The sequence below is a fragment of the Acipenser ruthenus genome, chromosome 5 (genome assembly GCF_902713425.1).
Source record: "Acipenser ruthenus chromosome 5, fAciRut3.2 maternal haplotype, whole genome shotgun sequence".
Lineage (NCBI taxonomy): Eukaryota > Metazoa > Chordata > Actinopteri > Acipenseriformes > Acipenseridae > Acipenser > Acipenser ruthenus.
In genome coordinates, this window is record NC_081193.1 from 29,173,343 (window position 1) to 29,184,711 (window position 11,369).

General features: G+C 37.0%; 1 protein-coding gene across 30 annotated transcripts in view; it reads left to right on the top strand.

Moving 5' to 3' along the window:
• LOC117402333 (dystonin-like) overlaps window positions 1-11,369 on the top strand; it is a 205,066-nt gene that overhangs the window by 178,807 nt on the left and 14,890 nt on the right. For all 30 annotated transcript variants that reach the window (XM_059023930.1, XM_059023934.1, XM_059023932.1 and 27 more), the window contains 14 exons: window positions 289-486; window positions 2,189-2,317; window positions 2,720-2,890; window positions 4,638-4,793; window positions 4,990-5,196; window positions 5,551-5,670; window positions 6,183-6,352; window positions 6,594-6,753; window positions 7,419-7,613; window positions 8,058-8,186; window positions 8,912-9,055; window positions 9,654-9,842; window positions 10,318-10,450; window positions 10,979-11,142. In XM_059023930.1, coding sequence (XP_058879913.1) covers window positions 289-486; window positions 2,189-2,317; window positions 2,720-2,890; window positions 4,638-4,793; window positions 4,990-5,196; window positions 5,551-5,670; window positions 6,183-6,352; window positions 6,594-6,753; window positions 7,419-7,613; window positions 8,058-8,186; window positions 8,912-9,055; window positions 9,654-9,842; window positions 10,318-10,450; window positions 10,979-11,142 — 2,265 coding nt within the window. The remainder of the gene's footprint in view (window positions 1-288; window positions 487-2,188; window positions 2,318-2,719; window positions 2,891-4,637; window positions 4,794-4,989; window positions 5,197-5,550; window positions 5,671-6,182; window positions 6,353-6,593; window positions 6,754-7,418; window positions 7,614-8,057; window positions 8,187-8,911; window positions 9,056-9,653; window positions 9,843-10,317; window positions 10,451-10,978; window positions 11,143-11,369) is intronic.

An 11,369-nucleotide genomic window follows, 5' to 3' on the forward strand; every position in this document is an offset into this window, starting at 1 on the left:
GCCTGCGGGCTTGCCTGTAAGCTGCCCAAGAGCTGTGTTGTCCTCCAACACTGTAGCTCTTGGGTGGCTGAATGGTGAGTCTGCAGTGTGAAAAAAAGCAGTTGGCTGATGACACACGCTTCGGAGGACAGCGTGTGCTCGTCTTCACCCTGCCGAGACAGCGATGCAGAGGTGGTGGCAGTGAGCTGAGCCTAAAATTATTGGACATATCAAATTGGGAGAAAATAATTGGCAACGACTAAATTTATATATATAAAAAAACAAAATGTTTTTTTTTTTATGTTTTAGGTGCTCCAAAATGATGTGCTGGCCCACAAAACCACGGTGGAGGCTGTTGAGAAAGCAGGAAATGATATGATTGAGTCCAGTGCTGGGGAGGAAGCTAGTAGCCTCCAGAGCAAGCTGGAAAACTTGAATCAGCGATGGAAGACAGTCCTGGAAAAAACAGGACAGAGGCAGCAACACCTGGAAAGCGCTCTGCTCCAGGTATTGATTAAAATAACTGTGCAACAGGATGGCTGATGTAGTGATGTGTATGACATCACGTACCAGGAAAGCCGTACACCAGGGGTGTCAAACTCCAGTCCTTGAGGGCCGCAGGGTCTTCTGTTTTTTTTTCCAACTTAAGCTCTCAATTAACAGAATTGATTGAATTATTTGTTGAATTTGACATTTAATATTTTTCAAGGTCTTTCACAGTTTATTGTTTAAAAATGCACTTGATTCAAGGTACACAACCTATGAAACATTCTGAGGCCTGGAGAGAAGTGTTAAATGTGTCCAGTTAATCAAATAATTAGACCAGTTAAGTAATTGAGAGCTTGGGTGGAACGAAACCCAGAAGACACTGCGGCCCTCCAGGAACTGACTACACCCACTACAAAAGGCAGGAATGCGGGACAAAAACTGCGTGGCTGCGAAGTGTTTTATTAAACAAAATAAAGACTTTTCAAAACACAAAATAAAAGGGCACAAGGGCCAAACAAAACAGAGCTACAATGCAGAAAATAAACAGAATGAATACCTCAACAAAACAAACACAGTCATTTTCTCATATTGCTGTCTAGCTCCTTCACACTCTCCAAACTCTGTCTTTGTTCCTTCTCCTACCTCCATGCAACCCTAATGAGCCTGGAGCTGGGCTTATATAGCAGGTGGTTAGGCGTTAATTGCACAATTGACAATCAATAAACCCCTAACGACCTGCACCTGAACAATCATCCCTGGATGGGAATTAACCCCATCCTAGCCAAACACTAATACAACTGCATTTTAACTAATAAATAGCCGGTTTTCAAACAGCAAAAATACAAAATACAATAATGCAAACAATAATAACAATAAATCATAATACAAATAATAATGCAACGCAATACTAACACAAAATATAGGGGGGCGGGCACCCCGTCACAAACTGTTATAGCTGTAAGTTGTATATCAGTGGTGCACAACTCAGGTCATGGAGGGCCAGTGTCCCTCCTGGTTATTGTTCTAACCATACCCTAAATTAGTTAATTGGACCAATTAAGCTTCTAATAAGGTCCAATAAAGTACTTTAGGGTGCAGTTGGAATAAAAACCTGCAGGAACGCCGGCCCTTCAGGACCGAGCTGTGCACCACTGTTGTATATTATCTCATCCGTTCCTTTTTTAAGCAGCACAGTGGGAATTACAATTACAATAGAAACAACAATTTCTATAGTTTCTATTTTGGTTCTGGTATGTAAAAAAAGAATGCATGGATAAAAAATAAAATCAATAACTGTCTTCAACTTAAGCCTACAGTATTAAACCCACTCCTGGAATATTTTTTAAGGGATTCAATTTTAAGTAGACTAATATTATCACATGTTTCAAGAAAAATAATCAGGATGTCAAATTGCATCTTTTTTTGTTTTGTTTTCAAAAGGCACCTTATATGCTTTAAGGACTCAAAGTTGCAAAAATTACATATTTGACTTAGATTAATGATTTGACCCAGATGATCAAATAGATATTATGATACTAATATTTTTTAATAATGTAGTAGTTTTAATAATATATTTCATAATGGAAAAACTAGACCATTTTAAATATTGCATCATATCCTTGGACTTTATTGAATACATTACAAACCAGTATAGATTTGTAGGAAAGACCACAGTCTATCCCTTGGTTCTAATGAACTGCTATTTTATTGTGTACGCTAGGCCCAGGGTTTCCATGGCGAGATTGAAGATATGCAGAAGTGGCTGAAAGACACTGAACGTCAGTTGTTAGCATCAAAGGCTGTCGGAGGTTTACCAGAAACTGCCCGAGAGCAGCTTAATATCCATCTGGTATGTATTGTACGATAACAAAGGCTGGTTACAGATGGTAGGCTTGTAAGACCACAGTGACCTCTATTCACATTGTAGAAGTAAATTACATTGTGAAATTGTTTTACAATGACATACAAAAGTTTACAATTACTTTTCCTAGCGGGTCAGCTGGAAGACCATATAAAGTGTCACAGTTATTAAAGATTTTAAAATCTTGTTTTTTGTATATTTAGAAACCACATTTAACAGTAGATAAGAAACAGCGCTTATGGTGTGTCGTTATTTTTTTCCATGTGGTAAGAACAACATAAAATAAATTGATAAATGCTTACATTTGTTTTATTTTACAAAGATCCCAATCCATATATCTGTATATATCTAAAATCTGAATTGTTAAGAATCTGTGTTTTCTGTTCTTAGGAACTCCTGAATGTTTTTGAAGCAAAGGAAGAGCAGTACATCAGCCTGATGCAGAAAGGACAGCAGCTGATCACTATCTGCCCAGAGGGACATGATGCCAATACAGAGCAGGACCTAAAGAACTTGAAAGAAAAATGGGAATCTGTGCAAACAAAAACGACTGAAAGAAAGGTATGCTCACCAGTGCTAAACCACTGAACCCCTTAGGGAACTTTTCAATGAAATTATAGTACAAAGTTATATATATATATATATATATATATATATATATATATATATATACTGATGCACAATGAAAACACTAAGTTTTAGCTCATTGGGCACATACATAATGTTATTTACATGTTAAATAGTGAGCAGATGGGTTTGTTGATTGTTTGTGTAGTATTGTTCCTTGGGATATCAAAATACTAAGCTCAAGTCATGTGATTTCATAAAAACGCCAGGTGCTCAGTGTTTGGTATTTGAGTTGAGTTAAAATTGCCAAAATGAGTTGATTAAGAATTTATATAAATAGCCGTTTGAAAATACATGATTTTAATTAACGGAAGAACAGCGAAAGATACGACCATGCCCCGCTTGAGTAATGAAGATCGCCTGGTTGCTATCGGCATGATTGAAGGCGGCCTGTGGGAGAAGTTGCCCAGAGAATTAGATGTTCTGCTTCAACAATCAGCAGACTAGTCCAGAGAAACCAGAAAACCGGCTCTATGAGGGACAGACCATGTCCTGGAAGGCAGAGGGTCACCACACCGGCCCAGGACCGTCACATCCGACTGATCCATCTGCATAACCGTTTTCAGACTGCTGTGGCTACAGTACGAGAAATTCCAGGAAGAAATAACTCACGCATCAGCAGAATGACTGTAGCTAGCCATCTGAATGAAAATGATTTGCATGCTTGGATTCCGTTCAGGGTTAACATGTTGACAGCTGAGTGACGAAAATTATGTCTTCTGTGGGCCAGAGAACATCTGAGGTGGCGGCAGAGAGAGTGGTGGAGTGTTTTATTCAGAAATGAATGCCGTTTTGCCCTTGACAGACAACGTGTGTGGAGACATCGTGGTGAGCGTTATGCTGACTGTTGCGTTGGTCAAGCCAACCGGTGGGTCGGTGGAAGTTTGATGATGTGGGGAGGAATCTCCTTTAACACAAGAACGCCTTTGGTGCAGATTGAGGGCAACCTTACTGCTCAGCGATACATTGACGAAGTCCTTGAGGCAACAGATTTTTCGTTCCTGCAAGCCAATCCGGAAGTGTTGATTTTCCAGCAAGACAATGCAAGACCACACAGTGCTAGGATTACAATTGCACGACTTCAAGAAAACAATGTCGAGGTCTTGCCGTGGCCGGCTTTTTCTCCTGACCTGAATCCAATAGAATATCTGTGGAACCAAATCGCCAGTGCCACCCACAGGAGACAACCACGACCAGCCAACCTTCGCTACCTGGCTGCAACTGCACAGGAAGAGTGGCGGAACATCCCACAGCAGTCTATCCAGAGGCTGATCAGGTCTATGTGTCAACCCTGCCAGGATAGTATTAATGCTCAGGGAGGTCATACCCGATACTAACTTTGTAATGTTTTCATTTTGACAGTGTGTCACGTTTCATACCGAAAACTTATCATGATTCATTGATCTGTATTTTTGTTCACATTTTCTGAGATTTCGTTTGATTTCTTTGTTTAAAATATTTGATTAAATATATTAGACCTGAGTGTTGCGTTTCTTTTGTGCATCAGTATGTATATATATATATATATATATATATATATATATATATATATATATATATATATATATATATATATAATATGTATGTATATGTGTGTGTGTGTGTGTGTGTTAAAATGTTATCTTCGGTCTATGAAAGGTTCTTCCAGGCCAAAATAATTTTGCTATTATTTAATCTGTAGGTTAAATTAGAGGAAGCCTTGACCTTGGCCACACAGTTCCATAACTCCCTTCAAGACTTCATCAACTGGCTGACCCAGGCTGAGCAGACTCTAACAATGGCCACACCAGCAAGCCTTATCCTGGACGACATCTTGTTTCAGATTGATGAACATAAGGTAGATAAGGATTTCAACTTTTGATGCTGATGGTATTACAGTGAAAACCTCAATGTTATTATAGTGACTTGTGGATTTTGTGATATAGTGATATGAGATTCAATTAACCATATATATACACCAAATAATACAGCAGATAATGTACACAGGTTGGCTTGCTGTAGGATAACTTTGGTTTGTGTCATTGTAATTGTAGGTCTTTGTCACTGAGGTAAATTGCCACAGAGAGCAGATAATAGAGCTGGACAAAACTGGAACACACTTGAAATACTTCAGTCAGAAGCAGGATGTTGTCCTCATTAAGAACCTGCTGATCAGTGTGCAGAGCCGCTGGGAGAAGGTGGTCCAGCGATCAGTGGAGAGGGGACGAGCTCTAGATGATGCCAGGAAACGTGCCAAGCAGGTAATTGGAGATTGCAATTATTTCATGATTTAAATGTGTAAATGTTATTGTTCGCTCAATAAAATATAATCACAATTAAGTCACTGCATGTACAGTTCAACAAGAATGAACTTTCTGTACTTAGACTAAATGGAGTGTGCAGTATTATCACAATGCTTCTTCGTTTACACAATAACACAACTATTAGAAAGCATAATTACAGTGTGATGCTGATAGACGATCAGTAATCATCACTAACGCCACTACTCCCTAGTCAAGGGGAGTTCATTTGTTTTACTTTCAGTTTGTCACAATGATTAAAATGTAGCTTGTTTGTGCAAATTTCAAGTTTTCCATTTTATTCCATATAAATAGTTCCACGAAGCCTGGAACAAACTAATGGAGTGGCTCGAGGAATCAGAAAAGGCCCTGGATTCCGAGCAGGAAATCGCAAATGATCCAGACAAGATTAAGATGCAGCTGGCACAGCATAAGGTAATCATTTTAAATGTGTCCACATCATGAGAATACAAACAAGTTGCCAAGATGATATTTCTCAAGTATCCCATAGTTTTTATCATTTTCAGCGGCTGCCTCGGCTACTTTTCATTGTAATAGACAAAAAACTTAAAATTCCATGGTATCTGCGTAGCCGTTGTCTTAACCACTTTTTAAAAGGTATGTTCACACTACAGGCAGCTAACTGAATTTCTCCTTATGCAATGTCTCACAAGACTGATGAGATTTTAATATGTTTTAAGCAAGTGTAAGTTTACAGTATAAGAACCATAGTTTTGTTATAATGCTTCATATGCTTATACCTGGGAAATAAAATGGTCTTTTATGTTATAGTAAATCCCAATGCATGCTTTGAGTTGGGAGCCATACACAAGACTGTGAGAGAATGCAAGTGCTAGTGGAATGGCATTATAGGGATAATGGGAGCTATGACCACACTACCTAATAACCTGTCCCACGATATATTGCTTTCTGCCTTGGGAATGCAGGACTTTCAGAAGGCCCTTGGAGGCAAACACTCCGTTTTTGACACTTCAATCAGAACTGGACGCTCTTTGAAGGAAAAGACCTCTCTGAAAGATGACAACCAGAAACTGGATGACATGCTCAGTGAACTGAGAGACAAATGGGACACTGTCTGTGGTAAATCTGTAGAAAGGTACATAAACAGGACTTCAAAGACCAAGTACTACACTTATAAATCCCCTATGAAATCAAATGTAATAATTGTACGATTTTAGGACCAAAACATAGCACATTTGTTTCATGTTGTAATGTTTTATATAGCAACATGTTTGTAATATAACTGCATCTTGCATGATGTAGAGTCAAGTCATTAACGGGTACTTTACTTGCTTGTTTGAGCTAGCTCCAGTGACTCATTTGACTTGTATTTCTAGGCAAAATAAACTGGAAGAAGCTCTGCTGTTTTCAGGACACTTCACCGATGCTCTGCAGGCTCTCATTGATTGGTTGTACAAGGTAGAGCCCCAGCTTGCTGAAGACCAGCCAGTTCATGGAGATATAGACCTTGTGTTGAATCTGATAGATAACCACAAGGTATGTCCTGTCTGTATAGTATAGCATGAAAGCATTAGCTTCATGCTAGATTTTTTTTATAAACCACTCATTTGTCTTCAAAAAATATGTAGTATATTATTCTTGCACAAATTGATAACACAAACATTTTGTGTTAACTTAATTAAGGTGGCGTGAAACCAAATGTAAGACCATCATAACTAACACATTATTTCCTACTGAATTTCTGTTGAAGTAACAACAAATATCAGCATTATTAAACTACTATTCATTGAAACTGACTGTTAAGTATTACCATTTTTTATTGTTTTGATTTCTTAAAAACATAACAATATGTAGCTTTTTTCTTAAAAATTGGTTATAGCTTCTGGTACTGATGTTATGTGACAGTAGAAAATGTAAAAAAAAAAAAATTAAGAATGAAGAATTAGCATGAGGAGTGGGCCCTAGTGGGTATTGGTTTAAATACCTGGTGTGGTATTTAGTGTGTGGTTCTGGGACCAAATTACATTACCTGCTTGGTACTGGCCTGACCATATGGTAAACTGAACAGTAACTCAAAGTGAGAAGTGGCATTCTAGTATGGGCTGTTCTTAGTAAATTGTTACAGCAAATCATCATGTAGTGTCCAAGCGAATGCAAATAGAGAATTTCAGAATAAACTTTATTATTTTTATTAAACATAGGTCTTCCAGAAAGAGCTAGGGAAAAGAACTAGCAGCGTCCAGGCTTTGAAACGCTCAGCACGGGAACTAACTGAAATCAGTCATGATGACTCTTCTTGGGTCAAAGTGCAAATGCAGGAGTTGAGCACCCGCTGGGAGACTGTGTGCGCTCTCTCTGTGTCCAAACAAACACGACTGGAACAAGCTCTCTGTCAGGTAAACTCATCTAAGCAAGCAGATTTTAACATGCATTTGCAAGCCTGTTTTATGATAGACGCAGTAAAGAATTTTACTAAAGAATGTGAGCAAGACTGCTAGATTCTTTAACAAAATATTTCTCACAATGCAAGACAGTTTTGGATATTGTTTTAGTCATGTTCAAAAAGTTACCTCTTTTAAATAATTAAAAAGTCATCTGCTAGTTATAATGAACTCTGTAATGTGCTGTATTTTGTCTTTGACAAAATGCTGATTTGATGGGAAGTTGTAATTTAGATAACACTAAAGAAGTTGTTTATTACACTAACAGCTTCAGGAATGTATTATGTGACATCTCTCAAGACTGCTTTTACCCGTGGCTTGTTTTTTATCCTCAGAATGCAATTTAATTTAAAACTCATTCTCTGTGATTTACACCCCCTTCTTTTTCACTCCTTGCAGGCAGAGGAATTCCATTCCACTGTGCACATCCTGTTGGAGTGGCTCGCTGAGGCTGAGCAGAGCCTTCGTTTCCATGGTGCCCTCCCAGATGACGAAGAGGCTTTATGTGCACTTCTAGATCTACACAAGGTAAGTATGATAACAGAGAGACATACCCTACATGTCGAAACATCTACCTGGCATTTGCACAAAAACAAACAATTCTGAGCAAGGAGGGTCGACTAATTACTTACTTTAGGCAACAGACAGATGGACAGTTTCAAATTATTTTTATTCAAATTTTCCAGTAATATCTCCAGCTAATTCGCAAATGTAGAATAATGGGTTATGATTAAGTATATAAATACATTTGTAATACATTAATTCACATATTTCAAAGTGTTATTATACCTATTATATAGATAGTAACATTTTCAGTGCTTTATTTATTTATTTTTGTTAAATTATCTGAAATGGACCACTGTATTTTTAGAGATTAGAGATGAGAATAAGGGGGTCAATAAATGTCTGCTGTGCTGTGTAAATCTGCTGCTGTTTCAGTCATTAAAACAATACATTAGCCACATAGCTCTGAAAATTGCCATACTTGGCTTTTCCAGGATGATCTGTGTGTTGTTTGCAGAAGTTAGTTACAAGAACATTAGATTTCCTGTAAGTATGACCTAATGTTTCAGACTCAAATATCCTTATGACCTGTGTGTATTATTCATCAGTTTGATTTCATTTTAAAATAACTGGATATTCATTTGTCAGAACAACATGCTAGTCCATGTAGCTAGAGATCCTTCCGGTTAGCCCTAGTCTTAGATATTGCCAACTGGTAATTGAAAATATTTTTTATTTGCTGCGTTTAGGAGTTTATGAGGAAACTCGAAGAAAAAAGAGTGGGGCTGAGCAAAGCTACAGGTTTGGGGGAAGTGATCTTGACCATCTGCCACCCAGACTCAATCACCACCATTAAACACTGGAACACCATCATCAAAGCCAGATTTGAGGAGGTCAGTGTATCAGTAAATCACATACCCGATGACTCAGCCATTGTCTCATATGAATAAATGAATGTTAATATATAAAAAACACATTGGTGTGTGAAATGTGCTGTATTCTTTAGTACACGTATTATCTAATAACTGCATGACTTCCATATATTTAAAATGGAAACCTTTCTATAGTACTGTTATTTGAGAATACATCACTAAAATATCTACATACATGTACAGTTCAACAATCATAGATAATGGATAACCTAATTATACGTGAAGTATGTTTACCACAGTGCAAATAACAGTATTATATGATAAAATACTGTGGGGCCTACCCTGAAGCATGTGCAAAAGCTTTTTTTTTTTTTTTTTACAGAGGAATAAAATGATTTTAGCAGTATAAAACTAACAATAAACTACTTGTTTATCTATTCCATTCTGGAATTACAGTACGTTGTTATACCATTACAATTTTTTAATCCTCCAAAAATGTGCCTTCATGCTTGCTTGCTATGATATCTGTTTCGTTATTTTAAATTTTAAATGCTGCATATAATGTGTAAGTAATTGCAGTGCGCGTTATAAACACCCCTGTTTGGTTACTGCTTTTTAGGTGTTAGCATGGGCTAAGCAGCACCAGCACAGGTTAGGAAGTGCTCTGAAGGAATTACTTGCTAATCGGGAACTGTTGGAGACCCTGCTAGGCTGGCTGCAGTGGGCAGAGACAACACTCAATGAGAAGGATAAGGAGACCATCCCACAACAAATAGAGGAAGTCAAGACACTCATTGCTGAACACCAGGTATTTGTTTTTAACAGTTATTTTTTTTTATTTTAGTAACAATACACATTTCAGTGTTAAATTTTTATAGTGGTATGTTCAATAAAATGTAGATACACTATTCACAGATTACACAAAAATCTTAACCCATATTTAGAGGTTTCAGGATTGCAAGGGACTTTTTCAAGTACAGTAAGAGGCATCTTACATTTTATAGTTATCTGGTGCTTTAATGGCCAAAAATAATCCAACTATGATAACAAGTAGATTGTAGGTTATGAAAGCAAGCGCTTGAAATATTCTCCAATGTGATTAAATGAACCGATTTACATTCCAATATACTGTGCAACAAACTTGAATTAAGCTTCTTACAAATTGCCTTTGTATTTTCATATTCAAGACAGGCTCCAATGGGTTAAAGAGTGCCACTTAGCTTGACAGCAGAAGTGAGAAGCAGTTCAATAATTTACTGTTTTTAATTTGTATTTTATTATAGACTTTTATGGAAGAAATGACAAGGAAGCAACCCAATGTTGACAAGTTAACAAAGACATACAAAAGGAGAGGTGCAGCAGAACCTCCCCCCATCCAGTCCAACATCCCCGTCCTGGATAAAGGAAGAGGAAGAAGTATGTATACACTACAAAAATAAAAGACATTTGTTCTTTTTTTTTAATGAGGAACATCTGCTCTAATATTCTGCTCAGTCAATTACATAATATCCTAAATATACTAACAAAGTCAGCATATGTACAGTACTGTATACAAAGGCATACTATTTTGTAATCTATTTAAACTTTTCCTTTAATATTATACATTATACAATAAGACATATTATTGTAAGATACACTTCAAAAAGACAGGTACATTAGCTTATAAATAAAAACCTCAAAATACATTTAAATGTTGTGATTTTCAAGGACTGAAGTAAAATGTTTTAATAGACACTATTTTTAGTTTTAGGTTAACCTGTTTAAGTGAAGTCCTAGCTAACAATGGCTGGTGTAAGGCATACAGTTAGTTCTAAACAATTAACAACGCTAAATTAATTACTGTATTTTCATTACAAATTCTTAACTTCATATATATCATGTCACTAAGTATCTTGGTAAAGAGGATAGAGCATGCAGATGCAGATTTGTATTCTTCTTTTGAAGGAAAACGGTCCCCTATGCAAAGGATGTACCCTTCATCAACAAATACACAGATTGAGACCAAGAACCCTCGAGTGAATCTCCTTGTTAGCAAATGGCAGCAGGTCTGGCTTCTGGCTTTGGACAGACGAAGAAAACTCAACGATGCGTTAGACCGGCTAGAGGAGGTAACAGTTATTTTCAAATAGCCGGCATTTTTATTTGAGCAAAATAATCACATATTGCCTGAAAAACCAAAAGATTGTCTCATATTCCATTTTCCTGTTACCGAAGTCTGACAATATTCATGTCTAGTGTTAAAGTAGTAAAGCGTGTGATTTATATTCTGTGCTTTGTCAAAAAAAAAAATATATATATATATATATATATATATATATATATATTTTCTTTGTTC